Source organism: Patiria miniata, unplaced genomic scaffold, assembly GCF_015706575.1.
Source record: "Patiria miniata isolate m_02_andy unplaced genomic scaffold, ASM1570657v1 HiC_scaffold_9, whole genome shotgun sequence".
Classification (NCBI taxonomy): domain Eukaryota; kingdom Metazoa; phylum Echinodermata; class Asteroidea; order Valvatida; family Asterinidae; genus Patiria; species Patiria miniata.
Window position 1 is genome coordinate 2196612 of NW_024037076.1, and position 27999 is coordinate 2224610.

The 27999-nt window shown below is 40.1% G+C and overlaps 1 protein-coding gene across 1 annotated transcript; it reads right to left on the reverse strand.

The window, feature by feature from the left end:
* Window positions 1–366: 366 nt before the first annotated feature.
* Window positions 367–27992, reverse strand: LOC119720501 (amine oxidase [flavin-containing] A-like). Its single transcript, XM_038190186.1, has 13 exons — window positions 27920–27992; window positions 23321–23533; window positions 13235–13385; window positions 12437–12524; window positions 11409–11583; window positions 10401–10515; window positions 8921–9078; window positions 7413–7590; window positions 5774–5868; window positions 5336–5509; window positions 4464–4550; window positions 3244–3335; window positions 367–2819 (listed from the first exon to the last, which is right to left on the reverse strand). Exons 3-13 carry the CDS (start codon window positions 13359–13361, stop codon window positions 2714–2716), a joined length of 1395 nt encoding a protein of 464 aa, XP_038046114.1. The 5' UTR covers window positions 13362–13385; window positions 23321–23533; window positions 27920–27992; the 3' UTR covers window positions 367–2713.
* Between the last annotated feature and the right edge of the window lie 7 nt (window positions 27993–27999).

The window sequence follows — 27999 nt, forward strand, 5'->3', positions numbered from 1 at the left end:
GTATATATACCGCTACGGGCGACTGTTGTTGAGCGCCCTCAGCGGTACGTACCGCTACGGGCGACTGTTGTCGCCCCTAGAGGATAGAACTTCCGCTACGGGCGACCAATAATTGTCGCCCCCAGCGGTACGTACCTCTGGCGTTCTATTTAGCCATGATATAATTGGACACAAGAGAAATATGGCCAAATTTCATTAAAAATGTAAGGCTAACCCCCTTTTTTTTTTCTTTTTAAATTTTGGCCAAAAGTGAAATTGCTTGAAACATGCAGACAAGATATTTCCAACACATTAAAATATTTTTGATAATATTTCTAGGCTCTTTTCGCAGACTTCAGGAAATAAAAGAGATGATCGAGATGTAAATGTAAATAAAAATTTTGCTTTTATTTTACTCATTCAAAATGTGGCTTTAAATAAATGAAAATATTGCTAGGAGTAAACTGAGTGAAAAATGTTTTACATTTGAAAGTTACACACTTACCTAGTTTTAATATTCAAAATCATAATCCATAAATGCGTGAACTGAAATCCACAGTTTGTGATTAATTGAAAATTAACCAAAACTGTGGGAAAATAAAAATGCACAACATGGACAGCAGCAATATTTTTGTACCAAAAAGAGCTGCTTACATGTCAGTAAAGCACTCATCTTATTATTTTCACAGCAAAATATGCAAGTTTTGAGGAATTTGTTTTGTTGCGTTTATCGTCGATTTTTATCTATTTAAACGGAAATATATTTCTGCTGCATCATATGAGAGACATCAAGCTTGCTTCTTGCCAAAACAAATCAGGAATCACAATAAAATTAGTAGGTCTAGATTGTTTTTTACAAACTTTTTTTAATGTTAAGATATTATTATACTTTTCTGTTTTCTAGATACATGCTTTAAATTTTATTAGCAAAATACAGACGCATTGCTTGCATACCTAATGAACTGGTGCACAGAGCATAGAGACCTCACAAACATTGGTAAGGCTGAGATTCCATTCAAACTTCATAGGGTTCATACTTCCTATGACACCTTTTTTTAACAACAAAATACTAATCACTGTTTTGCTCTATAATGAATATGCGTATATTCATACATATCGTCACCGTTTTCACATTTAGTATTTCACTGTCTGAACCAATAGTCGAGATAATCACGTTTAAAGTTGGTCCTTTTTTCCATTTGACAATTTGAATCTTAAAGATGCATGAAATATGCAAGATTTAAGTATCAGAAGAAAGAAGAGCTTCTAATCTTCCTAAATGTAGCAAACTTTAAGAAAAATAGGTGATTAGTTTTTCACAATAAAGAGAAGTGGCTGTTCATGCAAACGAAAAAAAAAAAAGACCAATTAGCAAATTTGCCCCTTCGTGAAAATGCTAAAGTAACTACGCGCAGATTTCACCCTTCTGCGGTCTCAGTCAATGCATTTTTTGTACAGTACGCGCAGATTCTGCCCCACTGCACATACGCCTTGAAATTCACCTCGAGTTCGCCTATACGCGCCATTGTATTACAATGTATTTATTGACTGAAACTTTATTAATACCATAGAGTGCAGAAATTCGCCCCTTCTTGAAAACGCAGAACGGCACTTTTGGCAAATTCGCCCTTTCGTTTATTAGGTTACTTAAGATTTTAATTAATTTTGGAAAGTAAAACCTTTCCAGGTGGTAGATATTGAAAAATTATTCATTTTCACTAAAACACAAATTTCGAAAGCAAGCGATTTTCATGAAATTTGCCCCTTCGTGAAAACGGTGACAATATTCATGATTAATACTACATCTAAAATTCTCAGGCAGAATATAAAATTACCAAAAAAAACCCAACAATTATATTGCAATTTTTTTCATAACATCTTTCTTAAAATATCAATATATATCTAAACATAAAATCACATTATTGCAATCAATTGATACAGAGATCGAGAAAGGTAACAGATAGAAGATATTTCTTACGTTACGTGTTTCAACTGCTAGGAAAAAAGATGGAAGAATTAGACTGAGTACTGAAAGTCCTTCATCAAGTTTGAATTAAACAATTTTAAGGTTTCCCCGGTTATTGGCAACATTTTTGACTGCGGGCAAACCTCAATAGTCTGAACAATTATGCAAAAAAGCAGCCTGCATACTCACTGACCTATGTTAATGAGGTAGTAAAAGGTCAAGTGTCTTTTTTATTTAAATCGACCTTCTGATTATGCATGTTGGTTGTGATTTTCTCAAATTAGTCTTGGTCCCAGATTGGAATTTGAATTCATTCCACTCAAACAGCCAGCCCTTGAAAAATGTGGTAAAAGCCCGGTGGCTTTACCACAGTAGAGCTAAGTATCAACAAGACTATGAATCAAATCTAGTCTTGGGAATTTTGGCAGAGCTACCAAGGAATTTCCAAGCATACTCCACGAGCTCTGTGATCAAGCTAATCCACTCCCGTGAGAGGTATTCACACGAGAGGGGTATGCGCATTGCAAACAGACTGATCCCAAGTCCCAACATTATTGGTCCCGATATGGGGGCAAGAACGCCCTTCCGAGAATTGAATTATTGTCCAGCCGCAAACAAATTTGGTGTTAAACTTGAACTTGTACATCTTTAAAACAGATCTTGAAACAACAGCCTACCAATGAAACAGTGGAATTCTGGCAATTGTATGGAGAGGTTGAGTATTGAGGCCTGCCGTTTAGGGGATTTACAGTCCAAAGACCAGCGTTACTAGATCGTTGCAATAATCTCGTCTGCCGCTCGCTGTCCTGCTTGTACCGCGCCGTTGAGAGTACCGCACCACGCCGTTGCGGCATCCGAGCCGGCCCAATGCACCCTGGGATACACGGGTAAAAAAAAGAAAACAGAGTCAGATGAACCAAGCTGCTTGGTGTGTCTGATCGCACATTCTATAAAAAGTCCTTGATTTCCATTGTGATAGAAACTTAAGTTCACTTTGTGTGAATGCATAAATATTTTAACGTCATAAATTTGTCAGGGGCAACATTGGGAGACAATGAAGGGTCCACAAACTTATCAACAGAGGGTTTGATGGCCACCGAGGGCGCAAGAACAACATAGGGTCTATGGACACACTATTTTGTATAATGTCATAAAATAGCAAGGCTATGAAGGTAAAAAAAGCTTAACGGTTTAACTTTCTGGAATTCCACATTTAAAAAGTGATTCTTCAAAAATTTTGAAATCAAGAAAAGTCAATGAATTTTGACTTCGAACAATTTCACTTTTAACAAACTCACCTTCCATGCGGCTTCGTGACCGCGGCCAGAAGTTCGGAGGACTTACTGACTGGTGCTCTGTCGGCGTCGGTGACCGGCCCGCTCACCCATTCCTGTAATACAATGTACATGAATCGTAAAACCACTCAGATATTAGAAGCTGGAAAAATCCTGAACCCCCTTTTGATGAAATTTGGCTAGGACTCTTCCAGACTCTAACAATACCAATTAAATCCAGTGTTTTCTGTAGTCACGATTCCATTGGAATCAAACAAATCCGGTCAGGAATTTAAAAGGTTCCAGGGTAATTTGGGTTGCGGGTAAATTCCAATGTTCCTATTTTGAAGCAAAAAAACAAAAACTCCTCCCCAAAAAGTTGCTTTTCTGTAATAAACACTTTTGTTTGGAAGAAAAAATCCCACCATCTAAAAAATAAAACCGACCTGCATAGATACAAAATCTATTTGATATTCTTAAAATTAAACTTTGGCAAAATAACACATATTGATGTGAGGGCAGTTTCATTCCTAATGCTGTAGGTTCTGCGCCCAAGCACGGCTCAGTAGTTTATAGAGGACAAATCTGTGCTCGCTGTTTCAGGAAGTGTACGCTAAAATTTAGGGTATTTCATGGGTGGCAAGCACAATGCAATGCCCTGTCAAGAGTTTGCCACGGAGAGCTCATTTTTCCCAGTGCATTGTGGGAGATGGTTGACAAATTCGCAGCGCGGGACATTTGAAATTGTTCGTTTTTTCGGTCAGTAGTTTCATGAGCATACGATTCGAATATCTGTTTGCCCCTTTTCTACCAATATGGTGTTTTTTGTAAGGCGGCAGAATGCTATGCCCCAATCTATAACAAATTAGCTCATGGCTACTGACACTCATTCATATGGGCCATGTTTTGTCAACCGTAAACTTAAAAATGGAGTCTTCATGGCAAACTCTTGGTGGCGCACATTGTAAATCGCCCGAATTGTCACATAAATACAAAGTACTCCCAGGGTTAGAGCAGAATTTCTGAAGCACAAAGTGTTATAAGAGTTCTGCAGTTAGGAGAGCCGTGATATTGGGACATGTTACTCCTGTGGCTGAGTATGAGGCTGAGTTTTACTTGTGGCTATGGTTATGGCTGTGTAATTACACAGGGGCTTATGGGACAGGCTTAAGCACTTCCCATAGACAATCGTGTTACCGTTAGCCACAGTCACAGCCAGGTAATTCAGACGCAGCTTGACTTACTCTCTCTGTATAGTCCAGGCAATCCAGGACTTGAGGGCCAAAGACGTCACTCAGTAAACGAAGGACGATGTCTTTCCGCTCTTCTTTCTGTCAAGAAAAGAAAAGAATTTTCAGCGTTTGTCAGTTGACAACTCTTGAGCAGAATTGAACATTCAGGCTAGCAAAATTAACTAGCTGCAGAGTTGAGATCTGTTCATCACTCGTCAATCATGAGTTATCAAAAGCTATCACAAGTCAATCTTCAGTCTTCACATATGAAACACAAGTTATTCAGTATTCACAGTTAAATAACAGTTCAATCACAACTTAATCACAGGTCTTCACAAGGTCATCAAAAGTCATCACAAGTCATCACAAGTCATCACAAGTCATCACAAGTCTTCACAAGTCATCGCAAGTCCATCACAAGTCCATCACAAGTCTATCACAAGTTCTCACAAGTCTTCGTAAGTCATCACAAGTCCATCACAAGTCATCGCAAGTCATCGCAAGTCATCGCAAGTCATCGCAAGTCATCACGAGTTATCATAAGTCATCACAAGTCATCATAAGTCATCACAAGTCATCATAAGTCATTGCAAGTCATCACACATCAGTTACAAGTCATTGCAAGGGTAAGGTTGGGTTACTGGTATTCAGTAATCACAAGTAAATCAAACTTCAATCACAAATCAATCACAAGACTACACAAGTCAACACAAGTCAACACAAGTCATCGCAAGGGTTGAGTTGGGTTGAGTTGAGGTGTGTTGGGTTGGATTGGATTTGGTTGCAATGCTTTGGGTTGCGTTTTGCTTTGCTGGGCGGGGCTGGGCTGGGCTGGGCTGGGTTGGGTTTTGTTGATATGGGTTAGGATGTGTTGATGTGCTTACCGACTTTCCCTGCAGTTTGGCGGGATTGCTGAAGGCCTCCAGGGCTGGCTGACCTCCTGGTAAGGTCATGTCAAAGGTTATGACTAGTGTGTCATCCACGTTGCCTGGGTTGCTAGGTGCACTGGCGGCCATGTTGAGGTATTCCCCAGTGTGGCCTGCTTCGCGCCAAAAAGGCTGATAGAGAAAAAAGGGAAACTCCAAAATTTAACAAATTGATCCTCACTTTTTCAAATTATCTTTAAATAGTCTTGGCAGTTTGTCCCCAACCCTTTTGCTCTCTGTGACCCATACAATGTGCAAAAAATATTGACCGAAAATTTGAATAAAAATTACTGTCCAGATACAAAACCACAGAATTTTACAAACTGGGTTTGGTGGGACTCGAACCCACGACCTCCTTTTTGGTAGCACTTAGAAACAGATGAAAAAGTGACTTACCGACTTATAGGTGATCAGGCTCATGATCAGATCATTGTTCTTTGGAAGAGTTCGGCCTCTGTCCAATGGCAGTGGAGGATTGTAGGTCACATGACCTGGGGAGATAAACAGGGGGGAAATAAAAAATGTTTAAATAAAACTGCATGTGAAAAATTGAAGGAAAATAATGGAAAAGGTGTCTTTATGATTGATTCTGTTGGATTGGTGATCGAGGGGAGCGCCATGGTCCAACAGTTTCCACTCATGTGCCGTAGGATGCGGGTTCCAACCCCGACAGAAACATGGTGCTTGTGTTCTTGGGAAAGACACTTTACTACAAAGCTCTCTCAGATGACGTCAATGCCTACAGATTGCCACGCGCATTAGTATTTCGAAGAAATTGTTAGCAACATGCGCACGTGTTTAGAACATTTTGCACACTGCACGTACACGTAACTTACATCATCAATACACAATTGTAATTTTTCTACGAAGAAAGCTGTTCCTGAGAGGGGCTTTTAGCTTCCCTCTACCTAGGAGTATAAATGGGTACCTTAGGCCAAAAAAAAAAAGGCTCCAGTTTCTGGTATGGAGCTTGCCCAAAAAGTGGTGCGGCGACGCGGCTTTTAATTTTTTTTTACCTGATTTTTTTGCTTTAAATGTCGGCTGATGACTGCAAATGGTGCCCGACTAAACCTAGTGCAGATATATGGGAGTCCAGAGAGGCCACATAAAGCTTATTCTCGACCATAACCCAATCTAAAAACACGTTAAAATTGTGAAGCAGCAGGATTCCAGTCAAACCATTGAGTTGGGCGGTTTTGAGACATCATCTTTTATTGAAATTTTTTTTTTTTCATTTTGCCGACGCGCATGGCTACGGCGACGCGCGCGCATACCAGAAACCGGAGGCTTTTTTTTTTTGGCCTTAGAGTATGGTTCTTGCACTGATCTCGAGCTGCTGCAGAGAACTGGTCTCATGGCCTGATGAACAGGGGTAACAATTGCGCAGCACTTTGAGACCTTTGGTCTGAAGCGCTACATACGATACAAACAAAGTATAACAGAATGCCAGACGTGTAATCCAACCAACATAGTAGGTTTGGTTTGAAAGCTTTTCCACTTTAAAATGAGACATCAAACATCTAAATCTGATAATTTTTGACAGAGTTATGAGTAATTTTCCAAGAGAGGTCAAATTGACCATGGGACCAAGATTTCAATTTTAGGCATTGGGACAAAGGTAGCCTAATTGCCTCTGTGTGGATATTTGCCTGGCCTACGAAAAAATGTGTTTAGCGAGTAAACACAATCACTTTCTTGCTATCACCTCATCCTAAAAATGTTTAGCTTTAAACATGTTTACAAACTGATAGCAAGAAAGTGTTTAGAATTGTGTTTACTCGCTAATCACATTTTTGTAGGCCAGGCAAATATCCACACAGAGGCTATTAGGCTTCCTTTGTCCCAATGCCTAAAATTGAAAACTTGGTCCCATGGTCAATTTGACCTCTCTTGGAAAATGTCTCATTTTAAAGTAGAAAGGCGTATCTTTCGAACCTGGTTACACATTCTACGTGTATCATTCTGTTATATTTTGTTAGTACTTTTTGTGATACACACTGCATAAGCACAGTATAAATAATTATAAGTATTTTACCTGCTAGCCTGCAGGGTATGGCCATGATGACTTGCTGTGTGCGGTATTCCTTCCCAGACTCCATGCTGAGTTTGATCTGGCCACCTTGCTCTGTGACGCTGGTGACCGTTTCTCCAAACGCGATGTTCTGCTCGCCAATTTTGTCAGTGAGTTTACGGCACAGTGACATGGCTCCATCCTATGTGGACAGAAATTTAAGAATGTGGATTTATTATCTGCACTCAGTGTTAAACTTTTTTTCAAAAAAAACCCAGCCATATTCAGCGAGACCTGTAATTTTGCACTTCTTTCCCTTAAACTTTGTTGCATTTATGTATGATTTCACCTCTTATTCATGAGCAAATTGCATTTTTTTTTCATTGCTTGATGTTTCAATGCATTCGTGTACCGCCCAAAACCATCGAAAAAGTGCCCCAGGCAAGCACCGTGTGGTTTCCTGGACTCATCCGAGAATAAACAATGTAATACAATTGTAATACAATGTAATACAAATGGCATAAAGCATAAAATTAAGAAATGACGGCCATTTTACACAGAAACTGTCAAAAACCAGTTTATCCGAATACAAGTATGAAACTTGGTCAACACAACAGCACTGCGTGCACAAAGTACTGCCATACTGATGACCACACATGTATCTCATACACGCTTGTAGACAAACTGGTTATTGACCTTTTTTATGTACATGTAAATGGCCGTCATTTCTTTACTTAGGCTTTATTTTCAGTGCCATTTTCACCATACTGCACCAAGACCTTGTAGTTTAGGAAAATCTTAAAGCAGTTTCAATATGTCTACCAAAGTTTGAGAAATCTGCGTCTGAAAAAAATGTCAACTTTTTGGGGGCCACCCTGTTTTAAACAATGCATTATCTCCTTGATAAATCCACAATGCCATACAGTGCTCAGGTGGTGTGGGGAGGAATAAGGAGGAACAGGCAGGATGTTTTGGGGCGGTACTACTTGGTGAAAAACAGGGCGAGTCAAAAAAAAAAACCCCAAATGTTGGGACCATTGTTTAAGGGAAGTTCTAAATGTAGCACTTTCAAAATCTAGGATATGAAAGCCCAATTCATAAGCTTTCTTTTAGCACAAGAATCATTCAAATCACTCACATACTTTTCAAGTTACGGAATTTTAAACACAACCACCGTTTTAAGGTTCTGTCCACGGATCACCAAAAAAAGGTGTGCATTCCTTCAGCAAAGCGAAAACAATTCACACACATCCCTATGTGATTTGTTTTCGTTTGGCTGAGAGAACACTGAAGTTTGTTGTGATCCGTGGACAGAACCTTAAAACGATGGTTGTGTTTAAAATTCCGTAACTTGAAAAGGTACATAAGTGATTTGAATGATTCTTGTACTAAAAGAAAGCTTATGAATTGGGTTTTCATATCCTAGATTTTGAAAGTGCTACATGCAGAGCTTCAATAAAACAATAGTCTCCACATTTGGGTTTCATTTTTTTTACTCACCCTGTAAAGGCATAAAGCAAGACCTAACTGACCTTAATAACCAGATCCGAGCGTCCCTTGTCACCGCTGTTTATATGTGGGTCCCAGCCACCACACGTGTGGATGATGTACAGATATTGCATCATTGTCAACTCGGAGGGACTGGAGTTACAAAATGACCTGGTCATCGTTTCAATGGTAATCTTCCCAACTGTAAAACAGGAAAGAAAAATAAGAATTTATGCGAGGCTGTAGCGTGGTATGTGAAATTCAAAGGGGTTATGTATGGGATACAAAACGTGTCATCACAACACAGTCGCAAGTCAATCACAAGTCAATCATAAGTCAAGTCAATCACAAGTTCATCACAAGTCAATCGCAAGTCAATCACAAGACAAGTCAATCACAAGTCGATCACAAGTCAAGTCATCGCAAGTCAATCACAAGTTGATCACAAGTCAAGTCATCACAAGTCAATGACAAGTTGATCACAAGTCAATCACAAGTCAATTGTAAGTCAAGTCAATCACAAGTTCATTGCAAGTCAATCACAAGTCATACATAAGTCAAGTGAAAGACTTGACTCATCACAAGTCATCACAAGTCATCACAAGTCAATCACTATAAATCACAAGTCCATCATAAGTCAATCACAGGTCGATCACTGTCAATCACAAGTCAATCACAAGTCGATCACTGTCAATCACAAGTCAATCACAAATCAATCACCAAGTCAAGTCAATGGCAAGTTCATCGCAAGTCATCCAAAAGTCATCGCACGTCATCGCAAGCTAAGCACAACTTTACCACATGTTTATCCAGACCAAAGTCCAACGATGAAATAATTTCAAACTGATAGTTGCGACCTTTGACTTCTGATCTTTTGACATGTGACATGACTTGCGATCAAATTGAAATTTGATTAGTGATTGAATTGTGGCTGGCTTGTGATTGAGTTGTGACTGACTTGTGATGGATTTCACAAAAACTCTTTACAAAATCTCTCTCAAACGGCAAAAAGATGAATAGTGCAGTAGGGCTGGCAGCACAGTGGAGCGCAACTATAACGAACATCGTGGGATCCACAGAAAGTGTTCGTAATAACGATCGTTCGGTATAGTGATTTTTAACCGCCAGTACCTTCTTTTGACCAATAGTGAACTGGTATTTCTCACAAGTGGTTTTCACTTCTATTCCTTGAGGAAATAATAGCCATCTATCGCTCTTCAACATTCAAACACGATGTAACTATGGGTCGTGTGATGTACGGGAATTAAAAAGTGGCCCAAATAGAGTTTAATACATACACAACCGGTAGATTTTTTGTTAGTCTGTTGACTTTTTTCAACAACAATGTTCGGTACGTTTTGTACATTAAAACCGGGAGCCAAGGATGATGTTCGGTATAGTCGAATGTTTGGTATGGCGGTGTTCGGTATAGCGGTGTTCAGTATAGCAGCGTTTCACTGTAATCAAGTTCCCTACACCCCCCCCCTCCCCTCCCTGTGGTTCATGCAAGGTGCCATTACTCACTATTTGTCCATAGATACTTCTTCAGGAAATCTTCAACTGTCATGCCATCCCACTCCTCAGCATGTTTGCAGTCTTTGACTCGCTCCATGTTGATCTGTCCCTGCATACCATCGACCTTGATTGGGGGAAAAAAAACATCAAGATTTGAAAGACATTTGCGAAAGAAATGAGGTTATGGCCATACAACACATAATTAAACCCTAAAAGCATTTGGGGATCGCAAGAGCTGTTTCTGGCAGGGATGCTGGTGGGTTTTGCTCCGGTGCCGGAAAAATTTGCCACAATCGCAAATGGCTCCGTGCGCCAACAAGAGAGGGCACTTTCTTCCCCTTTTTTGAGAACCCCTTGGATGGGACACACCACATAGAGATTTCTATTGTTACATCACTAAGTTAAGCACATTTTTCCTCTGAAGTAAGCGTTCCTTTTGCTGTGCTTATGCTTACAGTCTCGATGAAATAGACGGAGGCTCTGTTAGCAGCAAATCGTGTGCTTAGCAGCACTGTGAAATTTGGCCCTGTACACTTGGCTTTTAAACTATCGTTCGCGGTAAAATGTGAATGCGGTGAGTCTATTCAGAAAATTTGATCTAGCGCACTCGGTATGAATCTAGCATGCTGAAAACACGTAGTGTGTGACCAATTTTCTCATTTTTTTCATGAGCAACTATCAAACAACGTTCTACAAATGCTCCTAAATGTGATTTGAAACTTTGCATGGCAGTAGTGCTAACTGGTGAGTGTTGCAGTAACACCATGTGGAAGAATCTCTTTTGAGAAGGTGTGTGGTTCTGTAAAGAACCCGTTGGTTGTGAAACTCGATGTTCCAATCAGTATGCTTGCTCTGATCGTCTTCAGAGCATCCACCCTGCCCAGCTTTCTCCGGGCTTTTCTCCGAAGAGTTCCTCCCACATGGTGTTTACTGCAAACCCTCCCTAGTTTACAAATGTTCCTATTGGACGACAGGTAGCCATTAATATTGACAAGAGCAGGCAGAGAGATTGCCAACCTTCTTGAAGTATCTGACGACATCTAGCAGGGTCGTGTAAGGCAGTGGAGGGATGGCACCAGAGAATTTCTTGAGTTTCCCGTCCGGTAGTCTCCAGAACTTGTTGCCCTTGTTGTACTGTTGGTGTGTCTCCATGCCCAGGTCTGCTAGAAGCTTCAGGATCTCCTTTTGGGAACTGATGAGGAACCAGGAGTCAATCACATGTCAATCACAGGACAATCACATGTCAGTCACAAGTCAATCACAAGTCATACGTGTGTCATTCAAACAGAAAATCAAGAGTCAATCACAAGTCAAATAACAATGGGTGCTGTGGTCCAGTGGTTACGGTGTTCGACTCATGTGCCGTGGTACGTGGGTTCGAATCCTGACGGGGAACATGGTGCTTGTGCTCTTAAGCAAGGCACTTTACTGCAATTGCCTCTCTCCACCCAGGTGTAGTAAATTGGTACCTGGTAGGCAGAAATTCCTTCAATGCTTGAGTGCCGTAATGGCAGCCGTGCTAAAGCCAGGGTAATAATAAGAGTGCCAGGAGCATCACTTCATGACGGACATGAGCGCTATACAAGACGCCATTATTATTATCATTATGTCACTCACAAGCCCAATCAAGAGTCAAATCACAAATCAATCACAATGTGCAATGACTTCAGGGGTGATCCTACATTCCTTCAGAAGCTTTTGGCCTTAGTAGGCGCCCTCTGCCACTGTCTCCAGCGCTGTATCGACATTGGAGGAAGCCAAGTCGAAAGTGGAATATTCTGAAAGCGACCGTTTTTTTCGTATGGCGTTTAAATCTCACCCTCTTGCACAAAGCTGATGAAACTCGTTCCATAAAATGTGTCATGCCTTGTTTACATGATTTCAAATTTTGGTTTAATTGCATCTGTAAGCAACAGATTTATTTAGGATCAAAAGTAGAACATGTTTTTTTTACCAGTAGTACCAGTATGCAAAATTAGAGTTGCCAAGTTGATTCACGTAAACTACTTATTTTGTCAATACTGGATTTACCCAAATTTACCTACCTTCCGATACGACTTCCACAAGTGTCCCATTCGTTGGATCCAGAGGAGCTTTTCAGCGTTTCACTCGACATGTCTCCTCCGATGCGATCTGCCGAATTAAGAAAACAGACCCATTATTGGCCCTAACCCTACACAACCCTTTAAATGTGTTCCCAACAGAAACTTCCTTTAGAAGTTGTCAGAAGTTTTTGATGGAGAAGTGAACAGTGGGGGCCTTGCAGTCATTCTGTGAAAATATCTGTTCAAACGTTGGTATTAAATGCAAAACCATTGGGTAAATTAGTCAATGTTTCAATACATAAACTTGGATCGTCTTCAGGAGAACTGAAAATGTTGGTCAACTGAATGTTCAGCAGCATAGTCAGATTTGACATAAAGTCATTCTAAGCCATCCCAACGCAACTTGACACATTGCAAGGCATCATGAGCCATTGCAAGTCATCCTAAGCCATTGCAAGGCATCATAAGCTATCATAATTTATTATAAGTCACTGCAAGTCATCATACGCCATCACAAGTCATTATAAGCCATCACAAGTCATAAATAAGCCATTGTAAGTCATTAGTCACTGCATACACTTATAATTGACTTAGGCTTTGAAATGAGATTTGACTTGTGATTTGACCGGTGATTTGACCTGACATTTGACCTGTGATTTGACTTGTGACTTGACTTGCAATCTGAGGGGTGACTTGACTTATAATACTGACTAGACACTGCCACATAATTATTATTGGCTTATGAATTCACTTATGATTTAATTTGCAATTTGACTTCCGATTGCACCTGGTGCTTACCAATAGCCTCAATGATTAGTACTCTGGCCGATGGTTTCTTCTGCAGAATGGCGTACGCTGCAGTCAGACCAGACAGCCCCGCTCCAACAATGATCACATCATACCCCTCATCTCCACTGGTTGCCATGACGCCAGGCTAGCTCTACTCAATCTGATGACAAGAAAAAAAATTCAATTGATATCTGTTGGCCCTTTGACCAATAACCTCATGAATGACACAACAATCCACATGTGATTTCTCAATGAAGGTTGTGACTTTGCGTTTAATTTTGTAAACCTTTAGCAAATATTTGAAGAACCGTTTAAACATTTAGCCATTTCACAAGGCTGATGTCTGCCCAAGGATTGTGTCTGCAGACCTGTATGATTGACATGATTACGGCCAAAAAAAAAAAATAGTTCTGATTCCGATTACATGGCATTTGAAAATAGGGTAGGTACATTTAGGTAGGGAATTTTCTCTTTTTTTTGCAATTTTTTTTTTGTGTACCATCATATGGAGGCGTCTGTATGTAGTCAAGGGTAAAAGGTAGAAATTGATGGTTTTGGGTGTTTTTTCCCCTCATTTTCTAATAAAAAAATAGGGTAGGGGCTGTCAGAATAGGGTACTTAGGGAAACCGGAAGCAGAACTATTTTTTTGTTTGGCCTAATCATTAATGAATGACATAATAAATAGCGGGCAGTCATCAAAAAAGTATTGCATGTTGCGTTTTAGAAAAAAAGAACAATGACTTTGGTTTTATGAGAGGATATCTAGCACAATTTAAGCCCGCCCCACACCTTTGCAATTTTACCGGTTCAATTAACCGATCATGGTAGAATCGCAGTAGAATCGCAGTAGAATTGCGTCAACACACTTATGAAACATTGTCCAATTACAAAATATACAAATCAACGCGGAATGCACAAAAACTGAGATAAATAAAACCGAGTGTACAAAAACTCCATAGTGTTGTCTAAAGGGGCGTGGCTAACTCGCAAACGACGATGGATCAATTGATCATCAGACCAGATCGAAGAGGCTGCCGTGAAAAATGGGACCGATCTGACCCACACCAGGCGACCGGAAGAAATCAAACATGTTTGACTTTTTCGCATCCTATGTCATTGGAACCATTGTAATCAGAAAGATGCGCAGGAAGCACTCCGGTTTTCAACGGACACGATATTTGCGTTAACCAATCAGATTCATGACGGCATTAGGCATTCACGATTCAAAGTCGACGGCTGGTATTTTGTTTCATCAAATGACTGATCGTCATGTGACTGATCGTCATGTTCCTGATCGTCATGTGGTTGATCGTCACGTGACTGACCATCAAAACAACGATCCAGTAAACCAGTAATATCGGAAAGTTGACCCCAAGAAATTCGCGGACGATTTGAACCAGTTCAGGCGCTTTGATCTGGACGGTCAACATCATAACCCTGCCTACCTGTACGAACAGTTTTGTGCGCACTGGCGTCAAGTTTAAATGACAGTACTAGGCTTCAACTCTCAATCAGGGATGTTGAGAAATCTCTCCCTGCCATCAAACTAAGTAAAACTGCTGGTCCTGACAGGATCTCTGGGATGCTCCTGAAATCTTGAAGAACTTGTGAGTGTTCCAACACCTGTTCCAGTGGTCCTTAGACAGTCACACTGTACCAAGCTGATGGAAATCTTCCATCATCGTTCCTGTTCCCAAGAAAACCAACCCGGCAATTCTCAACGACTATAGACCAGTTGCATTAACAGCCACAGTGATGAATGTTTTGGGAAAAAATCGTTCGAGACATTCTGACTGTACAACATGTAGAAACACTTAGTTTTGCAGATCCCTTTCAGTTTGCTTACAAAGCAAAACGTGGGGTTGAAAATGCCATGATCACCTACCTACACGATATTTATGATCGTCTCGACAAACCAGGAAAGTATCTTCGTACCTTGTTTTTTACTTTTCATCTGTTTTTAACACTTTCAAACCATAATGCTCTCCTAAGCAAAGTGCAAAATGTAACCCTTATCTTGCACTCTGGACAGCTGGATTAACCATTTTTTTAATTGCAGAGATCACAGAGGGTCAGGTTTGAGAATGTAGTATCAGATGTTGCCCATATCAGCACAGGGGTGCCTCAAGGCTGTATCTTGCCACCTTTATCGTTCTCTTTATACACTACTGCTTTTTGCCCTGAAAGTCCAGTAAACTCTGGCTAAACCGACATCGTATAAAACGTCACATCGCTTAAATCGGCCGTCTGACGAAAGTCCCGATTGTCTCTAATGCATTTCCATTGACATGTTCATTTTAAGTTGGTCTTTGTAAGCCGCCATTTCGCCTATGTCGGCGTGTTACTTTCAGTCCCATTTCCTCAAAACCACAAAAATTCCTCTGTCATCGTGCTCTGCGGTTTGCAAGAAGTGTCGAGTGAAACGTCTCATACACTGCTAACTGACATCTGAGTTTTGAAGGTTTGCATGGTGGAAAGATACTAAGACAAGATAAGTTTGTGGTAGCACCATGTGAATGAATCTCTTTTGTGAGTACATACGTGTATGTGCGGTTCTGAAAAGAACCGGAGGGACTCAACGTTTTGATCAGTATGCTCTGCCCGTCGTCAGGAGATAGAGGAATTCCAACGATGATGCGATGTTATAAGGATGGGTGCGGTGAGGCGTGAGAAGGATGCAAACTGGTGAAGCTCAAAACCGGTAAGCTGAGACAGAATGCAAGTTGACTGAGGGATGCTGGATGATCACTGGAGCATGTCAGTACACAGTGAGGGGGAAAAGGGGAAGGAGCTCAGGGTATAGGTGACCCATAGGCAAGAACTGAGCCGAAGTTGTCCTAGGGTATAGGAGACCCATCGGACTTGGACTTGAGAATGCAGAAATAAACCAGGGCAAATCAAAGCCTTTGAATTTTAGCCATGAATCTTGTTTGCATGATCCAGATACAGATGCGCATAGGCCAATAATTCAATCAATTTTTTTTCACCCTGTGATTCAATTTGTGTATTTGTGGAAGTCGGCAAAATGACGTCTTGCAGCAGAAGCCGACATTCGCGTAAGTCGTCACAAATTCTCTGGTCCCGAGAGAGTGCCGTCTTAGCCGGAGTTTACTGTAGATCACGTGTCATGACAAAATCTGCTGATCACACCACTTTATCTGGGCTGATCACTAATAACTCTGAGGTGCAGTATCAAATAGATTTGTGGAGTGGTGCGACAGAAACCACCTGATTTTAAATGTACAGAAAACCAGACAGATGATATTTGATTTCCAGAAAACGAAAAACATGAAGGAACCGGTTGAAATTGACAACACAGATGTTGAAATTGTTCAGGAGTTGAAATACTTGGGAACTGTTTTGGATGACAAGTTAAATTGGAATGCAAACACAAAATTCAGAAAAAAAGCAAATCAACGGCTTTACTTTTTAAGGAAACTTAAATCTTTTAATGTGAACTGTCAGATTTTAAAACTTTTTTATCAGAGCACTATCCAGTCGACTGTTATCTTAGGTACATTAGTGAGGAACCTTAGTGAAAAAATCGTGACACAGTGGACAAAAGCACAATTTTTTCACCAAAGCATCTCCATGGTATACCTTTTCGAAAAAAAGACAGACGCAAAAAATTGGATGATGGGAAGGGCATGTATGACGTCATTATGACGTCATCAGCTAATTATTACATGAAAAAAAATATAAATTGATAATAATCTTCAGAACTACAAGCATTACAATAACAAATGTGGTATCAAATTAAAGGGGACAGCAAGCTCTTTCATTTGAGTGGTATAAGGACGGAATGGGGACGGAATATAGTAAAGGGTGATTTTGTGGGTCAAAAAACCTTTTTTGGTCAAAAGACATGTTTTTTAGGCTAAAATCATCGATTTTGGGTAGTCACATTGACACTTTGTTTCAACATGCAAACAGTATGTGGTATTAATTGTGAGATGTTGTTTTTAAGTCAGAGAGAAAAGTTCAAATTCAATGCCAAAAGAGTTTTTGTAATTGATTATTAGTATCATAAATATGTTTAAACTTGTTCCAAAGATAAGTGGAAAAGTGAGGCATCTTATAGCGCGCTATATTAGTAACAAAAATGCTAAGGATCGTTACATGGTATTTAAAGCAACATTTTTTTCACCAAAGCTTTGCCAATGTGTTACGATCAAAAATATGGTAGGATGCAAAAAATCGGATGACAGGAAGGGTACTTTATGACGTAATAATGACGTCACAATATACTACCGAGCTTGTACAGTAATTAATTGTAGAAATAAGGTCGTGAAGCGTTGTGATGAGATTCCAAGTAATTAATTTGACATTTTGAGGGTTAGGGAATTGAAGAGCGAAATAATCAGTGACATTTAAGTAACAATAAGCTGATTTGCTGTTGCAGTGACGTCACTATTTTCAAATTTTCTTGAAAAATCTAAGCATTTTTGATTATGGACAAAAGTGCTACAAAGACGGTATTTGTCACGCAGAAAATAAATTGTGTGAAATTGTGCGGCTCCTTGAATTTGGTCTTTACCACATCCATTTGTTTTGACCATTTACTATAGCTGGAAGACGTAACATTCTTATATGTGTTGTATATTACGGGTAATGAGGTATGGGTTAGGAGCCAGACAGAAAGGAACGTGGTAACCTGAAATAGAGTAACAGAGTGGCCGGAAATGGTGATGGTACGTCCTTTAACAATGTCTTTTCCTTCCTCCATGGTATTACAAACGGGGGTCGCCCGATAGTCCGAAGGTCCAATAGTCCGAAGGTTCTTTAGTCAGAAGGTTCGATAGTTCAAATGCACAAAATTTCCATAAGAGGGGGTTCGTTAGTCCGAAAATGAAATAAGGTTCGTTAATCCGAACATTTGATGCAATAGTCCGAAGGTTCATTAATCCGAAGGTTCATTAGTCTGAAGGTTTATTTATCCGAAGGTTCAATAGTCCGAATTGAGATAAGGTTAATCAGTCCGAAGGTTCAATAGTCCGAAACGACAATAACAAGCCCGCGGGAACGGGGGGTGCTGTGGGTGCTGCAGAACCCCCAACTTTTTGGATTGGGGTGCTGAAATATGCTTCAGCACCCCCTACTCCCGGAGCAAAAATGTGTTCCAGCCAGCAGTGTTCTACGACGTTGAAATTGCGCCGCTGCGCTATACATTATGCTTGCTCTACAAATATCTCCTTCGTTTTGTTCGTTTCTAGTTTTGCCGCGGCTAAGCGCGGCGCTTCGAACGTCTAGCACAAAGTAACACTGTAAAATATCAGGAGGAGGTATTTTCTAAATCTTCAGGCAGTGCAGAATCGATCTTTCTCTCAATGAATCTAAAATCATGACATGTCTATGATATTTTCCCCTGTGATGGAAGCTATGACCCGAAAAAAATAACCTCGGCCATGACAATGGTGGCAAAGTTGATTATGCTTGCCACGATTTTTTTCATTCGATCTTTCAATAGGGGCAAAGTGCATACCTTTCCCCTGAAGGTTTTTCTTTTCATTTAAAAGTTTCATTGACGTTGCTAGCATTCTGTACTCAATATTAACAAATAGCTAGGTTCACACACATCCCAACCTAATAGGAGTGGGACGGGCTTCCATTGAAACTAGTTCCAGTGTAGTTTCGTTTTAATAAAAAAGCTATTCATGTGTTACCCTCTGCAAGTTTTTTTCTCATAAAAACTCAGCAGACCGATAAATCCTAGCCTAGCCCCAAACTTGCCACCTACCGATCATAAACATAAAGATCTGTTAGTCTTTTATATTTGCCATTCCCTGTAACAAACAAATAACACTGCAAATATATCAAGAGCTACATCGTTTAGGCCTATGCAAATATTTTTATGAACAGAAATTCACCCGCTTCCAGTGGAACCATTTTGTTTTAACTTGAACAAAAAAAAATCCTTTCGGGTTTTATAAGTTTAAGTATATACTTCAGTATATTTCATCAAAGTGCATCCAGAATCCAACATTTTCCGGGGCCTTAAAGCAGGCCCCTGGCCCTGTGGCCCCACGCCGTAAGGGCTCGGAAAATAAAACAAAACATACACGACGGAATTTACTAAATGTAAGAAAGCAGCCTAGCAACAATAATATTTACATGCGATGTCATGCATAATGATACAATTCTTTTTACAGAATTAAATGGAACAAAGAATGGAGATAAAAATACAGGGTTTTCGACTTTTCAGTACAGTAGAAACGTTATATGAGCAACAGTATATTCTAAACAAAAAAGGGAAATAAATTGTCTTTATAATCTCAAAAAACGTTTGCTAAAATAGTCATATGACAGTGGCCAGGAATCGCCTCATATTGCACCACAGAGCATCCATATTCCAAAACTTTTAGGGGCCCTTTGAGCCACGCCGTAAGGGCTTTGCGCTCCGCGTTTGCATTAATTTTGTCCGTCCTTTAGAAATTCCAGCACCCCCTGGCAAAAGTTTGTTCCAGCGGGCTTGAAAATAAGGTTCAATAGTCCGAAGGTTCGATAGTCCGAATTGACAATAAGGTTCGATAGTCCGAAAAGACTCTATGATGGTCCGATAGTCCGAATCGACAATAAGGTCCGATAGTCCGAATCAACACTAAGGTCCGATAGTCCGAAGAGTCATACTGACGAACCGTATTGCCCATTCGGACAATCGAACCTTATTCTTAATTCGGGCTATCGAACCTTTTTCTCAATTCGGACTTTTGGATTCTAGATGCTCTGTGGTGCGATCTGAGGCAATTTCTGACCACTTTAACCAATGTTTTTTTGAGGAAAAGATGGTGGTGTACTCATTGCCTGCCTTTATTGCCATGTCACATAAAAAAATATAAAAAAATTGGGGTTTTTTTTGGGGGGGGCATTAATTACAAAAACTCTTTTGGCATAGAATTTGAGCCTTTCTCTCTGACTTCAAAACAACATCTCACAATACCACATACTGTTTGCATGTTAAAACAAGGTGTCAAAGTGACTACCCAAAATCCATGATTTTAGCCGGAAAAAACAGGTCTTTTGACCAAAAAGGTTTTTTTTTGACCCACAAAATCACCCTCAACTATATTCCATCCCAATGACATACTACTCAAATGAAAGATCTTGTTGGCCTTTTGAATTTGATACCAAATTTGTTGTTGAGATGCTTGTAGTTCTAAAGATTATTATCAATTTATATTTTTTCATGTAATCATTAGCTGATGACGTCATAATGACGTCATACATGCCCTTCCCATTATCCAATTTTTTGCGTCCGTCTTTTTTTCGAAAAGGTTTACCATGGAGATGCTTTGGTGAAAAAATGGTGCTTTTGTCCACTGTGTAACGATCCTTAGCACTTTTGTTACTAATGTACCTCACTACATATCTTGGTTAGTGCAATCGGAAAAAAACTTAAATGGATTGACAAACAAGCTATGAAGATAATTGGCGTTAACGTTGAAGACATCCAACATTTAGCTAAGAATCATCTTATCACCAAATTTAACAGCATTCTCTCTGATACAAGTCACCCTCAACCCGTCAACTTAGAGTACGTCAACTTAGTCTCAAAACAAACCGGTTCAAATCTTCATTTTTACCATGGGTTATTCAGATTTTTAACTCAACATTCACCAGATAGTTTTTATCCCTACGCTTGTGCTTTTTATTTCATTCAAATGTCCTAGATAGTGGCTTTTAACTGTTTTCTCATCCTCATTTCTTCCCTAATTGCTAATCACCCAACGGCCCGAAATCATACTTTACTGCTCCTAGAGTTTTATGATTGTAGTAACTGTGTTTTTGTAAATTTGTTGTAATATATTTTGGCTATGTCATGTTTTTCTATATTTTTTAAAAACATATTTTTAATTGTACACTGGGAAAATCAATTTTCATGTAATTTTGAGCATGACGATAAAGAAATAAATCTAATCTAATCTAATCTAAGGTGTGTGACACTGGGCTTAAAGGGAATGTACATCATTGGCTTTTGCTGTAATTTTCAGAAATGAACTATTTGAGAGGTTAGTATAATAGATCAAATATTGTTACACTGACATTTTTGAAGTTTGGTGTTCAAAAAGGTTGGAAAAACCAAGAAAAACAAAAGTGTTCAAGTAGTCTGGTTCCCTGACTCCACAAAAGTTAAAATGGATCAATTTATAGATGATGGAAATTGTAAGGCAAGGGAACCAGTCTAGCTGGCATGCACCCGTTCATGAACCGTTGTAACCAATAGCAAACAAAATTTGGACTGAAAAAAATGGTAAATTTGGAGCAGTAGTTGAAAAATAGTTAGGTTTTTCCAACGATGGTCGGCCGACCACCGTTGGAAATGTTTACAAAAATACCATTTTCTTGAAAATGACTTCACACCAGGTGCCATAATTTTACAAGATGCTTGAGACTGTCATTTACCAACATGCTAGTAAGGTATTTCGTAAAAACTTGGTAGTTTTATTTTTCGATGTTTGCAAATGTTGTATTTTCCCTTTAATTAAGAGTGAATGGACATTTGAAAGACCCAGTGGTGAGATAAGGTCGATTTTTCTGCCTTTGAGAGAATTCATAAGCCCTAATTCTTCCAAATTCTTTGCCTGATTTTGTAGCTTTTCAACAGAATCAGACCAGGGGATAATACCTTGGCCATGTTGGCAATCGTACAATTCTCTATGCACATTGTCTACAACAAATTGGAGAGACTCGAACCCGTCACCACCAAGACGATAAAGGTCTTTGAGAACTTACGCCCATCTGAAATCCTTCAAATTCTTTGCCTGGTTTGAAAGATTTTGATGGAATCAGCCAGTTGAAAATACCTAGGCAATGGTACAATTCTCGACTCACATGGTTAAATCGAGAGCATTTGGAGAGACTCGAACCCGTCACCACCAAGACGATACAGGTCTTGGAGAACTTACGCCCATCTGAAATCCTTCTAATTATTTGCCTGGTTTTGAAAAATTTTGATGGAATCAGCCAGTGGAGAATACCTAGGCAATGGTACAATTCTCCACTCACATGAAAATCGAGAGCATTTGGAGAACTCGAACCCATCACCGCCACGACGATACAGGTTTATGAGATTTCCCAAATCCTTCCAAATTCTTTGCATGGTTTTGTAGGATTTCGATAGAATCAGGCCAGTGGATAATGCCTTGGCATGGGTACAATTTTCAGCTCATGTGGTTAAATTTTATAGGTAAAAACAACACTTCAAGGCAAACAAAAAAATTGTTGGGTTTTGGTACGGAGCTTGCCCCAAAAGTGGTGCGGCGACGTTTTTAAAAAAAAAAATTTCCCCTACTTTTTTTCTTCAAACGTCGGCTGATGCTGCAGATGATGCTTTGATCCCTTACATGTATATAAAAATTTCCTTCAGAGTGGAGCTTGAGGTGACCTCAGTAAGGCCATAAGGCCTGAGAATTCTGCACCCACTTACAATCTCGACCCAAACATTCTTCGGGGAAATTTGGATAGTCAAGACAAATATACAGATCCATCGTGCATGTGCTGCCAGGCTGGTCATTAGTGTGCTCCTTTACATATTGCGCTAATTAAAAAGCGTTTACAGGTTCCAGATACCTGACCATCGCTCCCTCGTCTGGCTTCCACAATTACAAAATTACAACACCGTCTGCTGCAAATGGTGCCAAACTAAATTTAGTGCAAAATATATGGGAGCTCAGAGAAACTACATAAAGCTGAAACTTGATCGTAACCCCATCTAAAAACACATTAAAATTGTGCAGCAGCAGGATTCCAGTCAAACCAGTGAGTTTGGCGGTTTTGAGACATCATCTTATATTAAAAAAAAAAAGTTTTACATATAATTTTGCCGACACGCATGGCTACGACGATGCAAGCGCTGGCGCGCAGACCAGAAACCGGAGACTTTTTTGGGGGGCCTAACGGTAAAACCTCAGGAAATCCAGATTACAAAAAGGATTCTTTAAAAATCCTGAAATCAATAAAAATCCAGACAAAAGTTCCTGAAATCAGGAAAAATCCTGATAAATCTCAACCCTGCAAATAATGGTTATTTGGTTTTAAACAAACAAAAAGGACAAAGTAGTCAAGGTTAAACCAAAACTTCAAGAGAAAACACTTACCGAAAATGATGGTGGCGAATTCTTCCACGAATCCAGAGAAACAGCTGTTCAGAGGCAACTCCCAGGGCCGTCTGTTCTGAACTGACGGCCTATGACCAACCAAGCAGGGTGGCCTTGAAAATGTTCAACAATGGGTTCCATCCATAGATACCGGTAGATTGATAGCCTCCAGGTAGCGGACTTTGTTCAGAGCCATGCATGTAACAGCCAAGCCTATCATGTATCAAACAAAAGTTAAACAAAAATAGATTGAAATGTGTACATTTTACATAGCATTGAACTTTTATATCAACTAACTTAAGGCCAAGTAAAAAAGTAAACCAGTTTCTTATCTTTGCGTGCTTCTTTTCTGCCGACCATCTTTTTTATTTTTAAATCATGCATTTGCAACAACACATGTGTGTTTCGTCTTTTTGTTTCCTGCAAAATTGAAGCTACCGTATGTACGCAAAATCTGGTCAAAATGGTGACGGCTCCTTTGAACACCAAAATCTTCTTGGAAAATCTGCCATTTTTTCTTTCAATTTTTTTTGGGGGAAACAATTGATAGGCGCATTAAATAATAAAGACCCCTATTTGTGTTAATACTTATTTTTTTAATGAAACATTTTTGAAGCACAAAAACGAAATGTTCAAAGGTAAGTTGTAAATTTACTTTGCACTTTTTACTTAGGAATTCCTAGTGTTGAAAAAGACAAAGTAGGTTCTTGTTGTTCAGAAAAATAAAAATCAGATTGCCTTTTTCAGTCTCGCCAAATAATTTTCATGTTGCGGTGAGCGGTGCGCCCTCGCGGTGCGGTAAGAGAGGATAGGACTGGAAACTTGTCTAAAACGATGTGTATTTTAGCTGCAACAGAAAACAGCCATTGAAATTGGGGAAAAGTGGTAGCCGAAAAAAGCAATACTGCATTTTCATTGGTTAAGGCATCCTAGGTAATAATAATGATGTGCTTTTATTGTATGCCATGAGGAAAGACTCCATTAGCTCAATTGGTCCATGCTCACTTCCAGACGAAATTTCATTCTGTGTTCATTTGTATTCAAGGTATTGTACGGTCTAGTACACTGTGAATCCGTCCATGAGAACCTTCATATTAATCCACGTCATCCTAACATCCTCACATTTCGTCACCTTCCTGCTCGTACTGATGCTTTATTCCATTCACCAACCCGTCGCTTTCCTAGACTCTGGAATCACTTACCAACTTCAATCTGGGACTCTGCAGTGCTTAATTCACTAAACTCATTTCTAGCCAGTCTCAAGACACACTTCCATGACCAGCTCACATTACAGCGCAATTTACTTAATCTTAAGTTTAATCTTCGGGCTTCCCTTTATTGTGTTATTTCCCTGCCATTTGTAATCTTGTTCTTGCGTATTTGTTTGCCTTTTTTGTCCTGTTCATTTGTCATTATGTGCGGGTCCGCATGCTTCCGAGCAACAGTGATTAGATTCGCTTTTGCGGTCCCTGACCCACATAATCATTTTCTATGTGATTTTTAGTGTCTTACTGGTTATTGTTCAACTCCCAATTGGGAAGCCCACTCCAGCTGTCATTTAAAGTGCATGCCCTCTACTTCATGATTTTTTAATAATTTAAATTTTAATTTAAATTTAAATTACATGTTTATACGTTTCTTTTGTTGTGCGTTTCGTTTCAACCACTTTTGTGTAATTTTTGTTTGGTTTTGTATTACTGTTTGTAATTCTTTGTTCAGGTTGAATAAATAATAATAATAATAATAATAGTATGTGATGTAGATGATCGTGTTGGCCTATAAAAGGCAGAGTACGAGAGAATAAACCTCACTTCTTCGATTAGGTGGGACCAACGAAGTCAAATACCATCAGTTTCCTGTCTCTTCTTTATTGTCTGATTGTTGCTAATTAGGGTGCGAGTCTCCCACACTTGAGCCACTCCGCACTCCACGAGCCACTCCGGCCACTCGAGTCTTTGAGTCGAGAGCCACTTACGACACTTAGGTACGATGACCATTCAACCCTGGTTTGTAAAGGCCCCCCTCTTACCGGCCCAGTTCCCACCCCAGGAGGCTGGTCTGGTTGTAGCCCGACTGCGTCTGGCCGTACAGTACTATCGCAAGCTCTGTAGTACGGCCAGACGCACGATGCTTCCACAGAGACTGAATTTTTTGGGCCGCCGATGTAGCGATTTTGCTACATCTTTCGATCGCGATTATCTTTTCATCCAGGACACAAATTTCCGAAGTTAAGGTTCGTAGTCGTAGAGCAACTCATACCTTTTCGAAAAAACGTTCTTTGGTCTCAATATTTTCATCCATCTGGCCACAAGACGAATTTCAGTCATCAGATTCCACAAATATCGTCCCCCATGCGATCCCCCATGCGATTTCAAAATGGCGGCCGCGCTGTAATGTATGCATTATGCGAGCGCGCTTGGGCAAGATAATGAATATGCATTATTTAGTTCATGACCTCGTGTTTGTATGGCCAGCCGCGCTGAGTGTCCGACAAACGTCATAAACTATGATGCATATTCATTATCTTGCCCAAGCGCGCTCGCATAATGCATACATTACAGCGCGGCCGCCATTTTGAAATCGCATGGGGGATCGCATGGGGGACGATATTTGTGGAATCTGATGACTGAAAGTCGTCTTGTGGCCAGATGGATGAAAATATTGAGACCAAAGAACGTTTTTTCGAAAAGGTATGAGTTGCTCTACGACTAAGAACCTTAACTGTGGAAATTTTTGTCCTGGATGAAAAGATAATCTCGATCAAAAGATGTAGCAAAATCGCTACATCGGCGGCCAAAAAAATTCAGTCTTTTTGGAAGCATTCAGCGTCTGGCCGTACTACAGAGCTTGCGATAGTACTGTACGGCCAGACGCAGTCGGGCTAGTCTGGTTGCTGGTCTGGTTGCTGATCACGAAGTCTCCCATCCTGGGGTCTATTGTTTGCAAGTTTTGACACATGTAATCTATCCCAGAAAAAGCCCACTTGTGTTTTCATCCACCAATGCGAAACAAAAGAACCCCATCGCTGGCACAGATCAAAACCGGTCCTTCTAAACTGCGTCAACAAGCATCAACAAGCGTCAACAAGCGTCAACAAGCGTCAACAAGCATCAACAAATTTTGTCTAAGTTTTGGAACATCACCAGAAATTTTTTTTATGATAAAAATAGTGACAAAGCTGGACAGATTCAGCATATAAAGTAAAGTTACAATTATTTAAAAACATGTTTTTTTTAACGTGAAATGTCAACGAGTTTGTCGAGTTTGGTGTGGCCGCCATTTTGTTTACGTGAAGCTAGCCGTACTACGCATGCGTGAAGTGTACAGAGCCATACTTCGCATGCGCGAAGTGTACAGGGCCATCCAAACAAGATGGCAGCCAACACTAATCGACAAATTCGTCGTACATTTCGCATTCAAAAAAACAAGTTTTAAAATAATTTTAACTTTAATTGATTATGTTCTTTATTGCTTTTTCTACCATATAACGCTACTTTTAATGTTCAAAAGCATATACAAAATTTGTTGATGCTTGTTGACGACCGTTGATGCTTGTTGACGCTTGTTGACGCTTATTGACATTTGTTGACGCAGAGTACACATGGAGTTTTGTAGGACCAACTCGGGTGGGTTGCCACCCGGTGTCGTGCCAAAAACCGTCCGGTGCCAAATAGTGTCCGCTAATTAGCATAATGCGCTCTGATTGGCCATGCGCCCATGACGTCACATTGTTTACGGAAGCTTGCCAAATAGTGTCCGCGCTTAGCGTGCATCCTATTGCGTGCCTTGCTGTTACGAGCTGTCAAGACGTCGTATAGATAAGATTTCTTTCACCTGAATTTGCTTTTTACAATCTGTTTTAACGTTTTCCTTGTTATCTGTGATAACTATTTACTTGGTTTCCCTAATAGTTTAAACAAAATTATATTTGTGCAAAATGTTTGTGTGTTTTTTTTCGCGTCAGTCCACCTGTTTGGCGTGCAGTGCAGTACGCACCATTTTTCCTGCCAAAAACTGTCCGATCCCCCCTGCCAAAATAATATTGTCCGATTTTCCTGCCAAATACTGTCCGATTGTTCCTGCTAAATACTATCTGATTCCCCCCTACCAAATACTGTCCGATTTCCCTGCGAAACAAATATCGGATTTTTCCTGCTAAATACTGTCCGATTCCCCCTGCCAAATATTGTCTGATTCCCCCTTGCAAAATACTGTCCGATTTTTCCTGCCAAATAAGTGTCCGGCAGGACGTACGTGCGCCCTTGTGTTTGGAACGACGGCGCCCGGACACTATTTGGCATCGGACACTATTTGGCATGTATTACATGCCAAATAGTGTCTGGCGCCCACTGCGCATGCTCAGCGGACACTATTTGGCACCGGACGGTTTTTGGCACGACACCGGCGTCCGGTATTCGCAACAGACATCACTGACTGCCGTGCCCACTGGCGCTCTGGTCCTAAAATAATTGCATATAATTACAATCTGCAAATAGAACCTCCTGTGCGGATTGTAATAAATGCCACATGCATTTATATATCGTAGTAAAATGATGTGGAAGCCTTAATAATGCAAACGAGACAAAAACTGCTACTCACATTTAGTCACAACGCACACTTTTTCTCCATCCAGTCGGCACTCGTAAAAGGTGTATTGCTTACTTTCCATTTGCCTGTCT

What these genes read in the sequence shown, in the direction of transcription:
- LOC119720501 (XM_038190186.1), bottom strand. Translation starts at nt 13,361, where the DNA reads ATGGCAACCAGTGGAGATGAGGGGTATGATGTGATCATTGTTGGAGCG. An exon ending in GAAGTATCTATGGACAAATA is followed by an intron (nt 9,079 to 10,400) that starts GTGAGTAATGGC and finishes CCTGTTTTACAG; the next exon opens with TTGGGAAGATTACCATTGAA. An exon ending in GTCACGAAGCCGCATGGAAG is followed by an intron (nt 2,820 to 3,243) that starts GTGAGTTTGTTA and finishes CGTGTATCCCAG; the next exon opens with GGTGCATTGGGCCGGCTCGG.